This window comes from Exophiala spinifera (genome assembly GCF_000836115.1).
Source record: "Exophiala spinifera strain CBS 89968 unplaced genomic scaffold supercont1.1, whole genome shotgun sequence".
Taxonomy (NCBI): domain Eukaryota; kingdom Fungi; phylum Ascomycota; class Eurotiomycetes; order Chaetothyriales; family Herpotrichiellaceae; genus Exophiala; species Exophiala spinifera.
In genome coordinates this window covers 2,763,692-2,783,202 of record NW_015622513.1, presented here as the reverse complement: position 1 = coordinate 2,783,202, position 19,511 = coordinate 2,763,692, and the positions used below count along the sequence as shown (strand labels likewise).

At 51.0% G+C, this 19,511-nt stretch overlaps 6 protein-coding genes across 6 annotated transcripts; 3 read left to right on the top strand and 3 right to left on the bottom strand.

Moving 5' to 3' along the window:
• Positions 1-3,631: 3,631 nt before the first annotated feature.
• PV08_01043 (uncharacterized protein) lies at positions 3,632-5,812 on the top strand (the record flags this gene model as incomplete). Its single annotated transcript, XM_016375408.1, has 7 exons — positions 3,632-3,751; positions 3,804-3,984; positions 4,029-4,363; positions 4,420-4,504; positions 4,560-4,598; positions 4,655-4,870; positions 4,920-5,812. 7 exons carry the CDS (start codon positions 3,632-3,634, stop codon positions 5,810-5,812), a joined length of 1,869 nt encoding a protein of 622 aa, XP_016240684.1.
• A 1,613-nt stretch (positions 5,813-7,425) lies between these two features.
• Positions 7,426-8,644, top strand: PV08_01042 (protein hob3; the record flags this gene model as incomplete). The annotated part of the gene is made up of 5 exons (XM_016375407.1): positions 7,426-7,678; positions 7,746-7,791; positions 7,849-7,922; positions 7,985-8,132; positions 8,191-8,644. The coding sequence occupies 5 exons, from the start codon at positions 7,426-7,428 to the stop codon at positions 8,642-8,644; spliced, it is 975 nt and encodes a 324-aa protein (XP_016240683.1).
• A 767-nt stretch (positions 8,645-9,411) lies between these two features.
• PV08_01041 (uncharacterized protein) lies at positions 9,412-10,326 on the bottom strand (the record flags this gene model as incomplete). Its single annotated transcript, XM_016375406.1, has 2 exons — positions 9,412-10,128; positions 10,273-10,326. The coding sequence occupies 2 exons, from the start codon at positions 10,324-10,326 to the stop codon at positions 9,412-9,414; spliced, it is 771 nt and encodes a 256-aa protein (XP_016240682.1).
• A 2,170-nt stretch (positions 10,327-12,496) lies between these two features.
• PV08_01040 (E3 ubiquitin ligase complex SCF subunit sconC) lies at positions 12,497-13,094 on the bottom strand (the record flags this gene model as incomplete). The annotated part of the gene is made up of 3 exons (XM_016375405.1): positions 12,497-12,670; positions 12,724-12,986; positions 13,040-13,094. 3 exons carry the CDS (start codon positions 13,092-13,094, stop codon positions 12,497-12,499), a joined length of 492 nt encoding a protein of 163 aa, XP_016240681.1.
• A 1,070-nt stretch (positions 13,095-14,164) lies between these two features.
• Positions 14,165-16,154, top strand: PV08_01039 (uncharacterized protein; the record flags this gene model as incomplete). Its single annotated transcript, XM_016375404.1, has 4 exons — positions 14,165-14,273; positions 14,323-14,705; positions 14,758-14,885; positions 14,936-16,154. The coding sequence occupies 4 exons, from the start codon at positions 14,165-14,167 to the stop codon at positions 16,152-16,154; spliced, it is 1,839 nt and encodes a 612-aa protein (XP_016240680.1).
• Positions 16,155-16,939: 785 nt separating this feature from the next.
• PV08_01038 (hsp75-like protein) lies at positions 16,940-19,417 on the bottom strand (the record flags this gene model as incomplete). Its single annotated transcript, XM_016375403.1, has 11 exons — positions 16,940-17,208; positions 17,262-17,413; positions 17,466-17,521; positions 17,569-17,622; positions 17,679-17,700; positions 17,821-18,017; positions 18,075-18,782; positions 18,839-19,004; positions 19,061-19,187; positions 19,254-19,304; positions 19,375-19,417. 11 exons carry the CDS (start codon positions 19,415-19,417, stop codon positions 16,940-16,942), a joined length of 1,845 nt encoding a protein of 614 aa, XP_016240679.1.
• Between the last annotated feature and the right edge of the window lie 94 nt (positions 19,418-19,511).

The following is a 19,511-nucleotide window of genomic DNA, read 5'->3' as shown; positions in this document are numbered from 1 at the left end:
CTGTTACTTGTCGCATACACGCATGATTCACATGTCGGTTGCACCGTGAAACCGTGCGGGCGCAGCCTTCTCAAATTGCAGGCTTGTGCTGACGAGGTGCGAGCTGATCCCAAACTGACCAAAGACAAAAGGTAGGGCCGCAGTGGAAAAGACGGATTTTCACTGCCTTCTACATCGGAAATCGGTTGCCGAATGCTGATCCCAGCTAGCTTACGCAGGCTCACCTCTCTCTCGTGCTGTTCGCTTGACCGGAATGCATCCCTAGTCGCAAAGGTAGAGGTGGCCTCATTGCACAGAGTACGGTGCATAAGCCTGGGCATCGCGGGTCCTAGTCTGAATGAGAAGGGCGGGAGGCTTGTGACCCTGTCCTACGTGACAATCTCCACCCTAGATGCCGAGTTTTGGTGTTGCGGAGGGAGTGCTGGCTATGGCTGTATCGCATCTGCACCCTCTAAGACGGCGGAATGCCCCAACATCATCCTTGACATCGCTACTAGCCTTGTCCGGCGAGGTCCTCGAGATACGGCCGACCTCTCTACTGTCGTTGAGAGATTCGCTGGGATCCGGTCGTCTTCATCTTTAAGCAGGATGCGATGGATGCATTCTCAACGACGGATCGATCTTCCTCTCGACTTGCAGCAGCCGACCGTGCGATAGCCGCAAAGCTGCGCATCGATTTGCAGAAGGGGCTCGCCTTCATGCATTAGCTCGGTGGAGACGCTACTGGCTTCTTCGATATGCCACGGCTCCAGGAGACATCATTCGATGGCAGAACCCAGCCTGTACACCGTGAGAATCGAGCAAACAAACAGTGGCGACAAGACCCACACTAGGAGGCGAACAAGCCCCAAACTTGATGTTGTAGGTGTGGGAGAGGCTGTCCCAGAACGGCCCATGTTTATGGAGTAGCTATTCACATCTCAAAGTCTGTGTCTAGCTTTAGACGAACGTTGAGAAATGAAACGAGGGCTGGTCTGCTTTGCTCAAGCCGGTCTTGAAATCTGCACCGCGTTCTGGGCAAGACATCCCTTGTCTACTACCAGGATCTTGCAAGAACGAAGATCGGATTCCCGAATCCGATCCGTGGAGTCCACAATGTGACAAGGCCCCCATCTAGGCTCAAAGGGCGGCAAAGAGGTCTACTGGGAAGCTGGCAGCTGAGGGAATCCAGCTCCGATTCGATTGCTGTTTACAGAGCCGGTCTTAAGCGGGACAGCTCTCGCTACGCCCAGAACTGGCTGCAGTTGTGAGGGCACCAGCCCTGTACATGATCCAGTTGGACACGGTCCGAATCGAAGGATTGAGATGTGCACGGGGCCTAGCGTCCCGCAAAGGGGTAAGCCAGATTGGGAGGCCGAGCAAATTCAATCCGCACGTCTCGCTCATCCGTGTTTGCTTCGATATTGGATGCAACCAGAATTCGGCCTCGACCCCTGTAAACTTCTGTCCAGAGTGTGAAGGAAGGCCAACCCATGCAGGTTTATCCCCTCATATTCGACGAGCATGCGATTCGTGCAAAAAATATTGTAGTGACGGCCATCACAACTGTCAGGGGGAAACTCGAGCCGGAAACGTATCAAGGCGGTTTCACGACCACATAAGGTCGTCTCCCATGTAGCCCTACTCTTGCTCCTGGATTCCAAAGGACCTGTGTTGTCCCGATTATCTTGGCGAGCTCGTCGACAAGGGATCCCCACTGGGAACACAGTTCCAGCCCTGAAGCTTCTGCAACGAAGTGACGGTAGCAGCAATACTGAGGAATAAAAATCCAGCCGTGGCATTGAATCAACAGCTTACTTGCTTCCACCAGAGGGCCATTAACTCGCGCCAGTCGTATCATGACGCTCTCCACAAGTAGGATAGTGGCACAAGGCGGAAGGCAACAGGGGCTTGGATGAGAGTGGCCTCCCTTCCGCCGCACAAGCCGCTGGCTAGCGACATGGCTTTCGCTGCATACTTCTTCCCCGGAAGGAACCCCCTCTTGGAGCATGATGATTGGTATCTCGCTGTTTGATTCACCTGTCTGCAGGCTTGTCCAGTACGCCGATCGGCATCCTTTCCGGTGCAGTCCTTCTATCAAGCCCGGGATCTCGAGCATCGCATTCGCAGCATGCGCCAGGACAAGCGCAACAGGAACGTAAGCACCGGTCTGGACACGAACAGTCCTCTAGGAACTCAGCTCACTCCAGAATCCAGTTCTTGACTGGCTCCATGAACACAGGAGCCTTCCCCGAAGCTGGTGCTACCAGAGCTCAGATCGACGCCTCCTCCGGAATGTCAAGCCACTGAGCAACCCCGAGGGACCAACTAAAGCTCCTTGATGACTGCGACACAACCTAACACTGTCTGTCACTGTGGGTGCTAGTGGCCCCAAAAGCTGAGCAAGGTGATCAATTGCATACATTTGGTTGAAGAGTCGATGCCCATGTCACCACACCATTCGGTTCGTCATATTGTTTGGCTATGTGTTGCCGTCCAATTGGCAACCTCATATACTTCCTCCTGAGGGCCGTCAGAGAGACTTACTTCTCCTTCTTCTTCTTCTCTACTTTCCCGCGTACCTCATCTAAACAGTTTGACCCCACGCTATTGCATAAACGCCTTCTCAAGGTACAGCCTAGTCGACCAGGAGACGATCGACCTCGGCGAGTGCCATCGAAAACTACCCTCGACTTGTCGCTATCAGCACTCATTGGAAACCTCAAGTTTCATTCAAGCCTAGCCTCACGAAGTCCAAAGTATACCTAATTGCAAGGGTAGGCAGAGCCCGTCTGTCCTCGCCAACTTTCACCAATAACTCAAGAGCTCCCCAGGCAGAGCTATCTGCTGCAAAATGGCTGGTTAGAGAGTCAAGGCTATTCAACTATTACAACCGGTCGGCTTCGTCTTTGCTTTGGTCATTTTGGGCTTGGTCATATTTTCCCTTGTTGTTGGCATCATAAGTGGATCATGACCTGCAGTCTTGAACATTGGCCTTGACTACAGAGACCGCCATTGCACCTGCGATAGGCGAAGTCCGGAGACGCTGCCTCACGGTCAACAATATATCCATTCAGACTAGTCAAAGAAAGGTCAGTGCCAACCAGTCTCATTCTCACAACATCCACGTGCCAAACGCATTTTCCTGAGGCCATCATCTTTGAGCCTTCGGATCTGCGGATGAACGTCCGTAGAGCTCTCGATGCGACCAGTACCAGCGGGGGTAAGTCTTGGAGCTAACACACGACCCTAACCTTGAGGCCGATGTTGATAGCTGCATACACTCTGGGCCAAAAGGGACCTAGCTTGACATTAATGCCTCCTCCTCTTTTTGCCGTTGGCCTGTTTCCCGTGGCCGGGGCGTTGCCTGCCTACTTGTCAGAGTCTCAAGCATCTCTGATACCATCTGCTCTAGTCCCCTGCTGAGGAGATCAATACTCACCTCTCCCATTGCACTTCTGCAGCCGATGGTATCATAAGCGCTAATATTGATCCTAGCAGTTTTCTGGTCTTCCAGTTTCCGCCTCCTATCTCCTTCGCAAGGACGTGCCAGCTGGTATAAAAGGAAGTCGCTTCGAGTTAATTCCAGTTAGTCTGAGCTTCTGGCCCATTTTGCCTCATTCGGGTATGGGCATTACTTTCCCAGCACATAATGGCCGCTGAAACAAACGCCACACCATCCTCCGACCTCATGCCACCCAAGATGGAAGAGTTTGCTTTGCATTCAGAGCTCTCTAGACTCACCAAGGAAGCTAAGCAGAGATATGTCCTTGTAGGCTCGCGAACCGAAAGTGCTCCACAGTGTCTGAGCTAATTTGTTTCAGAATCAGATCAAAAAGCTTGTAGAAGGCTGTGAGACTTTCATAGCCCTTGTCCCAGGCGAATGTGGGTTTCCAGAGATCATAGCTTCTACAGACTTGAGGGAGGATAGTATTGCAATCTTGGGTGATGCAGTCGATAACTTTTCGCATTACCTGGACGGAACATCCCTCCGCGCCTCTCCGCGTATGCGTACCACAAATATTTTATTCACAGGCTAACGGATATAGGATTTCCACATTCATGGAGCACCCGGCGGTGGAAAGGAAAGAAGCCCATACGTGACCGAGTTAATGATTTGGCCGCCGCTTCCATAACATATCCTTTCCAGCGACCTATGAAGCGTCATCGCGCCAGCACTATCGACAGCAGAGAAGCAGTCGATAACACAGGTCAGAGGGGTGAGCGCAAGCTGAGAGTTGTCAATGAAGGCCGTGCACTTCAAATCCGAGTAGACGATCATGATCAACTTCAACGCTGGTTCAAGGAGGCATTCGTGGCCATGCAGCAAGTCGCATGCCGGATCATTGCCAAAATGTGGATAAAGCGCATTCATCCTAGAAAGGTGAGCTTCATCTGGATTTTTCGACTTTAGTCAGACGTCCATGTTGATGAGACCAGCAATCAACCCACCCTTACAACGGTGGCGTACCCCGAAGTGAGGAACGGAACCCTGAGCGCACTCGACCGCCTTACTGGCCTACTAGTAAGTTCTCTTGGTTGACAATAAGTTCAAGTTACCTTGTTTGACTCTGTATAAGGTGTTCCTCACAAGGAGCCCGATCACATAGGCCGTGACGGTGAGGTTCCTTCATCATCATCATCACACACAAGCTTTACGGCTAATTGACGATAGATCGAACAAGTCTGTTAGTTCATCTGCTCACTTCCACTCCACTCGAGGTTATCACAAACCCGCCGGACCCGCACAATGCACAATTTGTGACGTCTGCCGATCTCCTAGATTGCCTCGATTCCCGAAAGCCCGATTTGAAGGAGGGTGTTTGGGATATTATCGAGCAAGTATGTAGAGCTCGAGATCTGATGGAACAGTATGAAGCTGGTGAGATAGGTGAGTCCAAGCGACAATCTCGTGCCGGATACTGGTCTAACAAGTTCAGACGGCGACGCATTAGTCTTTCTCAATAACTATGCGCACACTGCCAGATCGTCATATGCCGAGGTCGATAGCGAGGATCCTGAGCGAAGCTTTTTGTTGCAGGGTACGGCTCTACAGACAGAGTCATTGGATGGGTCAGAGGAAGAAACGCAACAACTCAATTGTGATGGTGTCTTTACACCCATCTCATCTACACACGATTCTCCTCTTGACCAGATTCATTTCGAGAGCAAGCCGCCCAAATATCGGAAGCGAGATACAGTGGTTACTGAGTCCTCATCGACACATCGATCTAGCGTCCATCGTTCGTCAAAGCCATCCGCGTCGATCGGCAGACGGATGGTTCAGGAGCTTCCATACCGTTCACCTTCTGCCATGCGTAAGCCTGGGTGTCAACGGGAGGACCTGCTAAAGGCCCAAATGACAGAAGATCATAGAGTCAACACAATAGACGACTCACAATCAGCACCGGTAATGGCACAGTCTCTGCCCACCAAAGACTGCGAGCAAGAGCACAAGGTTCAGTCGCCGGCTATGGATATGATGCATATGATGCCATACATTCGAACATGCCATCAGCCGCTGGGTATGCAGCAATGGATGGGGATGATGCCAAATATGGGACCCGAACCTCCTGACCGCGTGTTTGGTTTTCATCCACATGTGATGGCAGGTGCTCCTGAATCAGCACTCGCATATTTCGGGCAGGCTGCGCAGGAGATGGACAGCAGACTCGCCGGTGGCGGCATTCTTTTGACGGACACGTTGCAGTACCATGAATTTCACGACAATCCACAAGATTCGTTGTCAATGAGTGTCACAGGGATGTATCAGCAAGGCGTGGCGCAGCCTCTTGATATGACCTCCACGAACTTCTATGCGCATCAGCCTTGAACTTCTTGTACGTCTGGGACGACTTACTGCAAGCTCCAATATTGTTATTCGCCCCCTATCTCCTGTCTCAACCAACGTCGACATTGTTCCTCAACAATATAGGATGCTCTTCACCGCATCATTTTGTAGCAGGTATCTCCTGCTACCTTACGAATTTCGGACGCCTTATAGTTCAAGATGGGAAACTATGTAGGGAGCGATACGTTCAGTCTTCACGAATTGTTTCTATTCGCTTCCTCTCCAAGATGCCGCACTCATGACGTCGTCATTTTCTGTTTCGCGTCATCTTCATTGCTTCAACATCTGTTATATTTTGAACTCCGACAACAACCTCAGTACCGTTCCTGTTCCAGTCAGTCACCAAGAGTCTCACGAGTTCCCTTTGCGTCAATCTTGATTTTATGTTTAGCCCCTGCTTTCGGATTTCACGAGAACTTCTCGATCTGCGGCCGTTGTCATTACTCGAGTCAACACAAAGTGATTCAGTTTACCAAAAGTTCCTGGGGAGGTAGTGACTGAGCACTGGTTCGATATATTGACCCTGCCCATCAGCAACTGCAGCAAAAGGTGGTGCACGCTACGCACACGGAAAGGTCTTTCTGGGCGACTTTGAATCTTTCGGGGGGTGATCATATCATTATGCTTTTTGTAGCTTTACAACAGCCCAGGTTTTCTGGTGAACTTAGTTTAGGGTATCCAAGGACTCAAAGTTCTGGATCATTATGTAACTGATTTGAAAGCCTCCCATTCATCCTAGGTGCGAAATGTGAGATGTTTGTATAGAGGCAACAAGGCCTCTTCATGAATAAAGAACTAAGTAACAGACATACTATAATCATGAACAAGGTAGATACGGACAAGTGCCTCGTATGTAAGGAGGTTCTGGGTGATGAATCTGACTGAAGAGCCAATTGGCCGTATTCTGTAAGATTTGACTCTAGCGCTGAACGGAGAGCTCAAGGAAAGTGTGTCGAACTACAGGTTCGAGAAAGACCAGTGGTGCAGCTACTACGGGAGGCTGTAAAGTCCTGCACAAGGGCCTGTTGGCACGGTGTGATACCCTTTCTGCTGCATATACGCTGTGCTTCAGTCTCCTACCGTCGCGAATCCCCTCTGCAATACCAGGCTATGGCTATAAGCGGTTCATTGATATCAACGGGTGCAGACGCTCTCATTGTCTGTGGAGCCACAGTCAGACTGATTGAGCTCCTGTTGTCAACCAATACTGTCACCTCCCATACGGAAAAGGTGAGTCTCCATGGGCGTCTATCAGGCTGCTATTGGAGGCAATTGTAGAGAACAATAAGGCTTGAAAAGAAGTGGTGGACAACCTTCTCTAGATTGGTGTTGTATAGCATAGGGCCGACATCAATAGCAAGTCACAACACTGTTTCGTTTGTCACGGGGGATTTCCTGTGATGCACTGGCCTGAGATACAATGACAATAAGCATGGTGGACGACAATAGCAGCCCCGGCGAGACATGTAGTCAATTGAGGTGCGGCAGAATCGCTGGGTCGTGGCTCACCGCCTTCCTCACAGGGGGGGCTCGCTAAACCTTCTCTCACTAGCGCCGCTTCGCTAAACATTCCTCTCTTAGCGCAACACGTCACCATGAATGAGTCACGTGAAGACTTGGCTGCCTGGACGGCCTCCATGTGGGACAAGTTGCATGAATTCCGGGAGGACATGCCCAACTTGAGACCAGTCCTCGACATCCTCGACGAAGGACCCGCGGCAAAGGAAACCGTTTTCGAGTTCCAGCTTCGTTTCCAATCACACCTGGACAACTACATCAGACGACGAAGCAAGCCTCAATATGTCGTGGGCGGGGTTCAAGAAGAACGTGAACCGGGCAACGACCCAGGTCATGATGAAGACGGGTGAGGTTGAGCTGAAAGTCCACTGAAATTCAATCTAACAATGTCTATCAGGACACGTCGAAAGAACAAACGATCGAGACTACGAAGTCGAAGAAAGGTAAGCGCATCTTGACTGATGTGAGTTCAGAGCGTCTATGGCTGACGCAGGCAACAGACGATACAGAACGATGGAAGCGGCAGCGAACCGACTGCAGAAAGAAGCGAAGGGATATCTGGACAGCCTGCGAGGTAAGATTGGAATGACGGCAATCCGAAGCCGCCGTCTAGACACTGACAATGGTGCGCTACAGCAATGACGGCATCACAAATGAGAATTGCCGAGACGATCGACGCATTTTACGGCGACGCTGGTACAAAAGATGGAGTTTCGCGATCATACAAGCAGGCCGTCGAAGATTTGGACGCGGAAACAATCAAAGCTCTTGACGGACCATACCGGTATCTTCCGCACGAGGCCTTCTAAGTTCTGTGACATACTGACATTTTGGCCTTCAAGGACCACAGTCCTCGAACCAATTTCTCGCTTCTGCGCCTACTTCCCCGACATCAACGAATGTATCAAAAAACGCAACAACAAACTCCTCGACTACGACGCAATACGTGCCAAAGTCAAGAAACTGGTGGAAAAGCCAGACAAAGATGTGACAAAACTGCCACGAGCAGAAAGAGAAGCCGAAATGGCCAAGCAAGCTTACGAGCAACTCAACGAACAACTTTTTACCGAATTACCCCAACTCATCGACCTGCGTGTACCTTACCTCGATCCCAGTTTTGAAGCGCTTGTCAAGATCCAACTCAGATTCTGCGCCGAAGCATATAGTCGTATGGCGCAAGTTCAGCAATACTTGGATCCTGATACTCGAGATCAATACGCCCGTGGAGACCTGGACAACCGTGTCGAACAGGTTCTTTCGGAGATTCGAGATCTGACCATCGCCGGTACTGTGTGAAGCGTCATTCAAGCCTCGAGATGTCGAGGACACATACTCAACCCTTTTTCTCTACTTTGGCACCTTGTGATTACTCGAACTGTCTTACCCTCAATACACACAAAAACAAACAAAAACAACTGGACTCGAACACCGCAACTAGCACTTGTTACAGCTGGTTGATGAGGGAACTGGAGGGAGATGGGTGTGCTTTTGTCACCGGGTTATCCAGCATAGCATAGCGAATGGAGTTACTTTTTCCCCGTCATGTTTGGTCAATGGGAAAGACTCATAAACCGAGCTAATCTCAATCAGAAACGGAGGGATGGAATGCATCAGGCATGCATACATGGCTTTCAAAAGAAAAGGCGTGGACTGGGGAATGATGGTCTCAGGGTTTCGGCGTGTTGTCCGTACCAACAGTGGGTTACTACCAGCTCAAAGTTCCAAGTAGTAGACTCTAGTAACGAGGATCATCAATACCTGAACCTGGTCAATGCATTTTTTTCTCATGAGACATTCATACTATCTACACACACATATATGGGTGTATTTGGGTTGGAAACGGAGCTATTTTTGTAGCTGACTGGGTACGTGGATTCATCCAGCAGCCAGCCAGCTTAGGAACCAAGGGACCCCCATCCACAATCATCGATGTTGGTCGGATGCGACGAGACAAGGTAAATTACAGCTCATGTGGTTGTTGTTGTTTTTCTCTTTTGAAGAAAGAAGGAGCTGTTTGCTTTTGGTTTTCGTTTTTCGTTTGTTTTTTTTATTGTGTACAGCATCTATATTGCGCCCAGCTCCTTCAACTTATTAATCATACCGTCGACGTCGTCGACCTTGCCGCCGCCTTGTCTCGCAGGCGGTTCTTCGACCTTGACGGTCTTCAAGCGCGGGGTGGCGTCGACGCCATAGTCGGCCAGGGTCTTCTTCTCGAGCTTCTTCTTCTTGGCCTTCATGATGTTCGGCAGACTGGCGTAGCGGGGCTCGTTGAGCCTCAGATCCGTCGTGATGACCATGGGCAGCTTCGCCTTAAGCGTCTCGACGCCACCGTCGACCTCCTTGGTGACGGTGACCTCGCCCTCTCCGGTGATCTCGACCTTGCTCGCCTGCGTGGCCTGCGGCCAGTTCAGGAGCCCCGCGAGCATCTGTCCCGTCTGGCCGGCGTCGTCGTCGATGGCCTGCTTCCCCACGAAGATGAGGTTACTCTGTTCCTTTTCCGCGATGGCCTTGAGCAGCTTGGCCACGCCCAGCGGTTCCAGCGGCTTGTCCTCGGGCACGTCGACGTGGATGCTGCGGTCCGCACCCATGGCCATGGCGGTCCGGAGCGTGTCTGCGCATTTCGCAGGGCCCGCCGACACGGCCAGGATGTCGTCGACGGCAACTTTGCGCTCTCGCAGGCGCACCGCTTCTTCGATCGAGAGTTCGTCAAACGGGTTGAGCGAGTGTTTGACGTTGGCCGTTTCGACCCCCGTCCGGTCCGACTTTACTCGTGGCTTGACCTGTGGTGAAGAACACGCATGTTAGCTCAGATCCCAGACCTAGGCAGGATTTGTTCGATAGAATGTATTTTGAAGTTCACCGGGCGGAGTATGAGGTTGTGTCGTGCAAGTACAATGGTGAGTACGGTAGTAATAAAAACGTACAGCATAGTCAATGACCCGCTTGACGGGCACGAGGATCCTCAGCTTCGACGACATGTTTCTCTGCAACCTGAGGCCCAATGCGATCCGAACGTCGAAGAGGGTTCCTTGCTCCGACGAGACACCACTGCAAGGAGGCAATAAAAGGCAAAGCTAGAAACTTGGGTGGGAGCAACACTGGTGCTGGAAAGTACAGAAACCGTTTGGGGTATGCTCAGGGCGAAGTCGGAGTGCAGTCGAGTACCGTTATTAGGCGCCCTCTACTCGTAAATTGTTAGTTAGTTGAGCCTCGGAAGCATGCACTTGACGCTCCTCCTATAAGCGCAAGAGACTGCGGGATCGGCTCGGGCGGTTGACTCTCGGGCTACGGCTATATCACACATACAAACTGTACAGGCAGCCCGGCCCAAGGCATTGTTATGTCAGCAACCCGAACCGACCAGGCTCGGGCTCAAAGGCTCAAGGCTAAGGCTCACTCTTGGCAAAACGCCAAGACGCACGCAAATTCCCAAGCGCTGTACCTGCCCTCCACTAGGGCGCAGGCGTTTTGTTCGCGGGAACAGACAATACCTTTCCTTTCAACCCAACAACAACACCACCACCGCAAGTCTCGTCATCGCATAGACAATCGTCAAGATGCCGGTACGTCGAAGCACCTCCCAGATCTCCCTCCACTGCAACCATCAGTCAGAAGTCCTTCCGATCAACGCCGTGTGAAGCGCACAACGATCGACCAAAAAGGATCTTGGGGCTTGTTGGGATCTACCCCGTCTCAAGAGACCAAACCGTGACTGATGACCGACTGACTGACAATATTATCTTTTGTGTGATGAACAGAGCCACAAGTCCTTCCGCACGAAGCAGAAGCTCGCCAAAGCGCAGAAGCAGAACCGACCTATCCCTCAATGGATCCGTCTGAGAACCGGCAACACCATCAGGTTAGACTCTTCTTCCCCCAGCATGCATTGCATACACACCATTGCCCTCGATCTTGTTGTTTTTTGCTTCCGACGCTATACTTTTCCCACATCATCTCGGAGCAGGCGGCATCAGGCTCGTAAATTTTACTACATTGGGGGCTCTCTTTTTTCACTGGCTTGATCCACGCTGTGATCTTTTTGAGGTGGAAAGAAGCATCTTGACAACCCCCCTTGATGGATAAATTGTTTCAAGAGCACACATGCACAGATAGGGGGGTTTCGACGCTCAGAGTGAACTCGAGATGGATCTTCTCTCTTTCCCCAAAAAACCACACGCATCGCCCCCGGATTACCATTCTTCCAAGAACTGAATACTGACTTGTGGTTCCTTTCCGCAGATACAACGCCAAGAGGAGGCACTGGCGCAAGACTAGACTCGGAATCTAGACGACTCGCCCATTTTCCATCGGTCGACTTATCCCGGTTCAAGAAACGCTTCACATACGGGATTCGCCGGACGGAGTCGATCCGCTACGAGGGAGGAGGTTGTGTTGTTGATGAAGTAGTGGCAACGTGAAAGGATGCCATGCACTCCGATCTGAATCAAGGGGTTGCGTTGGCTTGCTCAGGGACGCTCGAGGGGAAATGCCTTATTTTTCAACTCAACATGCTTGCGAAGCATCAATTCAAAAAAAGGGTACTTTGCAAGAATGGCACGCTCTGAAGCACGTCATTCTCCCGGATCTTGGCCATTCCACGTAGTACGTACCGTCTGTCGTGGTTAGTTAGTGCGCAACGAAAATCAAAATCAAAAATCAATGACCCAGATTACTCTGTTTCTACTGTTCTGCTGTGGTTTCACCGTCTAGGCTGTAGGTCGTCCTCAGGTCCTCCATGCAAAGTATGTAATAATCTTGTTCATTGCTGAAGTATGGATGGTGCGCGGTTAACAATGCAGCAATAGCCATGTTTTGCTCGGGTTGGACAGAACCCCTTGTCTCAACGAGCAAGCCAGCTATCTATCTAGCAGGATGGTACAATCATCAACTTGTTTTTATGACCGTGCCATCTTTGCAGCAGTCTAAGGTGAAACGCTAACCTCCTGCATATGAGAGGCACGTAAAACTGTCCCACATCCAGTATCACTATCCCATTTGAACTCCACGTGCATGCATGCTGACTGGAACCATAAACGCCATCGAGCATGTCCGAATATCGTTGCTTGAAGTGTGTAGCATCAGACGCTTCAGCGACTGTCATCGGGGTCAGTCCAAGATACCCCAGAAGAGCATGGGGGGAAAAGACACTTACTCCTCAGCCCACTCGTTTTCCCGTCGAATTTGATCTTCTTCCTCGGGTGTGAAGTCATTCTGGATGTTGAATGTTTTCCGGATCTCCTCGGGAGACTTGCCCTTGATCATGTTGGCGACCGTCTTACACCCAACGTCGAGCAAAGCCTTGATGTCAAGATAGTTTGCGGCCTAAATTTCAGTCAGCGCGACGAGCTGCGGGTGAGTGCTGGCATCGGCAATACCAGAATGATCTCAAACAGCATTTCTTGATCGACCTGCATGAACTTCTGATCCCACTCCTCAATGTCCGTAGTCTTCTTGCGCGAGTCGGAATCGTCCTCGTTGGTGGAGGGGGGGTCGTGCTTGTGGTGATGGCACCATTCGATGACTTTCTTCAGGACGGCGGCATTGACGTTGGGAATGGGGATGGGTTCTTCCATGGCTTCTTCACCAAGATCGGTGACCATGTTCTTTATCAGGATGGATCGTTCGGCAACTTCGCGCTCTGCGGAGAATCAGCACCATGGCGCACCACCGAGGCGGGCCTCAAACACATACCGACGAAGATGTCTTCTCCATCAGAGCTCTGGAGCGTAAGTGGTTTGGGAGTCATATTGATGATTGCGAACGCTGAGTAGAAGACTGAGATCGAGAGTTGGTAGAGGTTGTTCCGTGACGATTGGTGATGGAGATGGAGGATGGGAGGATGGAAGAAGAGAAGAGATTAATATTCGGAGAGCCAGGCACAAAGAATGCGCGAATCCGGCAGAGAATAATGTCACGGTGAATAGACAGTGAAAGTGCAGCAGCAGTTGGTAATCGACTGAACAACCTCAAGGAAGCCTTCACTCCGCAGAGCACATCACGCCTTCAGGCACTGACTGAGTGGCGCTTGGCAGCCTCGAGAAGTGGCTACATTATTTACAAACCCCCGCAGCCTCGTCGTCACTTGCTGTTGTTCACCTATTGTGCTGCTTGTGTGATATACAATCTATTGTTCCCTGTTGCGAGACTCTGGAACTACTGTGAAAGCGAGAATTGAACATTTGCTCAATTTGACCTCCAATGCTCCTCTTCATGTGTCCGGGTCACCTCAATCTGCCCTGTTCTGAGGGTCGGTGTCAAACGCCATGCAGAGAGTCATGCCCATTGAAACGGAGCAATCGTTTGCCTCTGTTCACAGATGACCCAGTCCACACTCATATCACAAGGCTTCCTTCACTTCCTGTCTGCGGTCATCTGCAACATACCTCCTAGTTGGACCTTGTTCCGGCACTGCCTCACGTGACCTGTTTCTGACATCACCTGCCCCAATTCCGTATCGCGCTTTTGCACTCGACACCGAAATCGAAAGTTGGTCAGACTCTGGAAACGGACGGACAATCTCACCTTCTCAATCAAACGCGAACTATTCCTTTGTTTCCCTCGACCCTCTTCGCCCTTGTTGTTATTGTCATTCCTTCGGTGTTATCGCCTCATATTCTTTCCCACCAAACCCCTTACCTTTGTCCTATCTTCCTCTTCGTCCCCATCGCAACTGGACAGTCGCGTCCTCGGACGCGCTTCGACACAATTCACCTTTTCGTAGCTGAGAATGAGTTTGAAAAGAATCTGCAGAAGCTCCCACGCATACAAGACAATGAAAGAGTCAAGGGCTTCTCAGCCAAGGTGAATGCGACAAGCATGTGGCGCCTGGTGTACCTCCTTCTGCTTTTTGTTCGCGTTTACTTTGCTCTACGTCCGAGCTACCTCCACCCTGACGAGATCTTTCAGGGTCCGGAACCTATTGCTGGTATGTGTTGGCGCTCACGCTCTGAAGCACTATACTCATCCGGTGTCAGGCTACCTGTTCCCGTATCCCAGCCATAAGACATGGGAGTGGGATTCAGACCGCCCCATCCGCAGTGTTTTCCCACTATGGCCGGTCTACGGCTTGCCCATGGCATTGCTGAAATGGATTTGGGCTCAGGAGGAAGACGGCTTGGTCAGCCCGAACATCATATACTACACACTGCGCTTGGTCATGTTTGTGCTCAGTTTTGTGCTAGAAGATTGGGCCGTTCACGATTTGGTCCGGTCCCCGCGGCACCGTCCAGAAGCAGTTCTTCTCGTGTGCTCTTCGTACGTGACATGGACATTTCAGACCCATACCTTTTCCAACTCCATCGAGACGCTGCTGGTCCTGTGGAGCCTGGTGGTTATCGAGAGGATCGTGGGTGAAAACGTAGGTCTTCTGCTTAGCTATCATTCGCCAGGGGAACTGACGATCGGGACAGAAACGATCAGCAATTGCTTCCTGCGTCGTGCTGGGCTTTCTTGTCGTCTTCGGCACCTTCAACCGAATTACGTTTCCAACTTTCATCGTGATACCCGGCATTCAAATGTTGCCACATTTTCTGAATAGGTAAGCCTTCCGCCTGAAGACTGTTGATGCCGGACCCTGATGTTTACAAGACCTTTTTGTCTTTTTGCCCTTATTCTTTCTGGCGCCTTCTGGACTCTGGCAGCCGTGGCCATCGACACTGCATACTATTCCGACGCTGCATCGACCAGATCCTTTCGAGCTTTGTACGACCACGTCCGTCATGCTCCTGTAATAACACCTCTTAATAATGTCTTGTACAATACTCGGACTAGCAATCTGGCTCAGCACGGCTTACACCCACATTACCAACATCTTTTGGTCAATCTGCCACAGCTGCTTGGGCCAGCCCTTATTCTTCTGATTGTATCCGCCTACCCCTTCAATCTACGGATCCTCAAAACAATGCTCAGCAATGTACGCCTCGCGTCTGCGACAGCTGGAACTCTTCTCCTCAGCCAAGTCCCACACCAAGAACCACGCTTTCTCTTACCGGCGATTCCGCTATTGCTCACATGTGTCCGCATACCTTCCAGCGCTCTCTGGAGGCGGATCTTTTGGACGACGTGGATACTCTTCAATTCTTCCCTCGCAATACTGATGGGGATCTACCACCAAGGTGGAATCGTCCCTACTCAACTCTCTATACCATCTCTTCTCACCCAGTCCATCGTGAATACGCATTCCGATGCACACAACATTGAAGTGTTTTGGTGGAAGACTTACCCTCCACCAAATTTTCTCCTGGGCACCGAACCACGTCATCCTTACACAAACAATAGTCTCAACATCTCCACTGTTCCGATGATGGGTTTCCCTCAATCCGAGCTCGTCTTCTTGTTGATGCAACACATGCCGACCTGCAACCCTTCTCTTATTGAGCGATTGACGATTCATAAGGAAAAAACAGACGTTTTTGTGGTTGCTCCCCTATCCGCCTGGCGTTTGGAGAACACAACACCGTCTGTGTCCAATTTTAGTTTTTCAATTGCCTTTAATATGCCACCCGCAGAGCTGGTGATGACGAACATCTTCACACACCGCCAGCACATCAATCTTGACGACATGGATTTTGGCGATGATGGACTTGTTCCCACTTTGAGTCGAGTTGTCGGCAGCCGAGGATTGGGGGTGTGGAAGGTCGACAGGATATGTGGCCCGGTTGAATACATTGATAAACATACCGGTGAGGTTGTTTCGGGGTGGCCTGTGGGTCCAGAAGGAGTGGATGTTCAACGAGGACAACAGAAGGGTGTCGCAGCGGTAGGGGATCCGCAGGAGATTGCAAGGTCTAACGAGAAAAGTGATTAGATGTTGTCCGATAACAAGCTTGCAGCTTAGTGGAATTGTACGATAGCATTTGTTGTAATCGAGTAAAAGATGAGAGAAGTTTTGCCTTAGGTTGTATGGAAATGTGATGTACGAAGAGAGACCCGAATGCATCTAGGTCTTTCCTCTACGCCTTTTCTCCGTCTGCAGTAGCCATCCTGGAAGTACCTTACCTTAGGTAGAAAGCAAAGCTACCGAAGTCGAATCCTTAAGGAAACCTATGGTGGCTCGTGAACCCATGGCGTTGATCGAATACACGTTAACGGCGCTCTGATGCACTTTCGTATCGAATTACATTTGGGTGAGTGAGGGATTAAGAAAAACTTCGTGTCATTCTGGCTTTCCTAGTGATTGATAGAGGGCCAAAGGAAAAGAAAATAACCCTTCGCCCCGCCCCAGTCACTCTCTATCTGACATGAATTGACAACTTTTCCTTCCCTAGTCAATCTTTTTGTGGAAGTGTCAAGCCGTCCCGGGTCCCCGATCCCCGTGTGTGTGCGAGGGGGTGGACCGGGGTGGCAAGAGCTCGACTCTTCCGACGCAGCTAGCTAGCTAGATGTCCAGAACGGATGGACGGCCGGCCAGCCACGGTTCTGCAAAATTGCAATGCACGTGTTTTTCGTAAGCGGTTGTGAGATGAAGTTCGATCGCGAGAGGGACAGGTCGAGATTTTCGGCGTTTGCGAGTTGTTGAGAGGAAAAAGCAAATTCGGCGGGAACGGAAAACACCTGGGAGAAAAAGACCCATGTCTTTTCTTTGCTTGTCCTCTATCGGGTGGCCATGGCCTTGGTCATGGCTCTCTTGAGGGCCAGTTCCTTCTTCTTGAGGTCCTCGGGGCTCGAGTCCTCGACCTCGAGCTGCTGCATGGCGTCGGAGAGGGCCTCCTCGATCTTGGCCTTGTTGCCGCGCTTCATCTTCATCGACAAGCCGGGGTCGGAGATGAGTTCCTCCACGCGGCCAATGTAAGACTCGAGTTGCTGCTTGGCCTCGAATTTCTTGGTGAAAGCTTCGTCGCTGGTCTTGAATTTGGCAGCGTCTGAAAAACAGTCAGTAAACCGTACGTAGAGAAAGAAGGCAGACACCACTGACCGTCAACCATTTGCTCAATCTCTGCCGTAGAGAGCTTTCCAACAGCATTTGAGATGGTGATGTTGGCGGTTCGGCCGGAAGATTTCTCGGTGGCGGTAACTTTCAAGATACCGTTGACATCGACTTCGAAAACAACCTCCAAAGCAGCTTCTCTGTGAAATTTGTCAGTGACTGTTTACGACAACCAGGTAGGGGATGCTTCACCCTGCTCGCATCGGGGGGATTGGAGCCAAGGTAAACTCTCCCAGAGAAGTGTTATCCTGCAAGATGTTAGCTTTGGATAGCGACGAGGAGCTGAAAAATTCACCTCGCAATTTACACGCTCCCCCTGGTAGACAGGGAATTGAACAGTTTGTTGATTCTGTAGAAAGATTAATAAGAGATCAGGTCGAGTCAACAACCTGGAAGATAACTCACGTCGACCACCGTAGTGAAAGTTCTGTGGAACAAAATGTTAGCATTGGTCGATGACGTCCAACAGGAACGGAGATGAAGGATGAATAGGAAGAGCTAAATAGCAACAGGGGAGGCTCCAGAAACAACTTGCATGGGTACTCACCTCTTCTTGAGACATGGAACAGTGTTACCGCGTGGAACGACAGGAGCAAAGATGTTACCTTCCATGGCGACACCGAGGGAGAGAGGGACGACATCGAGCAGGAGGAGATCGGCGGTTTCAGCAGAAGTGGCCTTGCCAGAGAGGATACCAGCCTGGACGGCAGCACCGTAGGCAACAGCCTCGTCAGGGTTGATGCTCTACAAGCCTGTCAGAAAATCACGTGAACACGGTCAGACAAATTTCAAAAGACGTACCTTCTCCAACTTCTTGCCATCGAAGAAGTCGCTCAGGAGCTTCTGAATGCGAGGGATACGGGTGGAACCACCGACAAGGACGATCTCGTCGACCTTGGACTTGTCGATGTTGGCATCCTTGAGGACCTGCTGGACAGGCTCGAGAGTGCCGTTGAAGGCCTTGGCGTTCAGATCCTCGAAACGGGCACGGGTGATCTGGGCGTTGAAGTCCTCACCGTCGAAGAGCGAGTCGATTTCGATGGTGGTCTGGGTACCGTTGGACAGGGTTCTCTTGGCACGCTCGCAAGCGGTACGGAGTCTTCGGAGGGCTCGGGCGTCGCCAGAGAGGTCCTTCTTGGTCTTTCGCTGGAACTCCTTCTTGAAGTGGTCGAGGAGGTTGGTATCGAAATCTTGACCACCCAAGTGAGTGTCACCGGCAGTTGCCTTGACGGTGAAAACACCGCCCTGGATGTTCAGGAGAGACACATCGAAAGTACCACCACCAAGATCGTAGATCAGGACATTTCGCTCCTTGTCGCTCTTGCCGGAGCCGAGACCGTAAGCGATGGCGGCAGCGGTAGGTTCGTTGATGATACGGAGAACGTTGAGACCAGCAATGGCACCGGCATCCTTGGTAGCCTGTCTCTGGTTGTCGTTGAAGTAGGCAGGGACAGTGATGACAGCCTTCTGGACCTTCTTACCGAGCTTGGTCTCGGCAACCTCCTTCATCTGCGCGGTTTGTTAGAACATCATCACATAACAGCTTCTTGAAGCCGAGATCATACCTTCATCAGGACCATGGACGAGATTTCCTGGGGAGAGAAAGTCTTGGTCTCCTTCAGGTACTCGACCTGGACCATGGGGTTTCCACCCTGGTCGACGACCTTGAATGGCCACGACTCGATATCCTTCTTGACTGTAGGGTCATCGAATCGTCGTCCGATCAACCGCCTGCGCCCGTTATTAGCATTTTTGCTGATGATTTTGTATTTCTTCACCCAACTCACTTGACATCGAAGACGGTGTTGGCAGGGTTCATTGCGGCCTGGTTCTTTGCGGCCTCACCAATAAGACGCTCCTCATCGGTGAAGGAAACGAAGGAGGGAGTCGTGAAGGAACCCTGCTCGTTGGCAACTGTTGTCGATTGTTAGAACCGACCAAGAAAAAACTGGTGACAGGGTGAGAAGCGAATAGACATACTGATTTCGACATTGCTGCCCTCGTAGTTGGCAACGCAAGAGTACGTGGTACCTATTTCACATCGTCAGCGTCAGTGTGCGCAGAACAACGGTGAGCGAGGCCCGAAAAAAAGGTAGCGCACCCAGATCGATGCCAATGGCACCATCGTAAACCTCGTCGGACATGATTGCAGAGGTTATAACAAGACAAGTCCCTAGATACCGGACTCTGTGGGGGGGGAAGACGAGAGGAAGAGTGCAAAAAGCGATAACAGTGGGT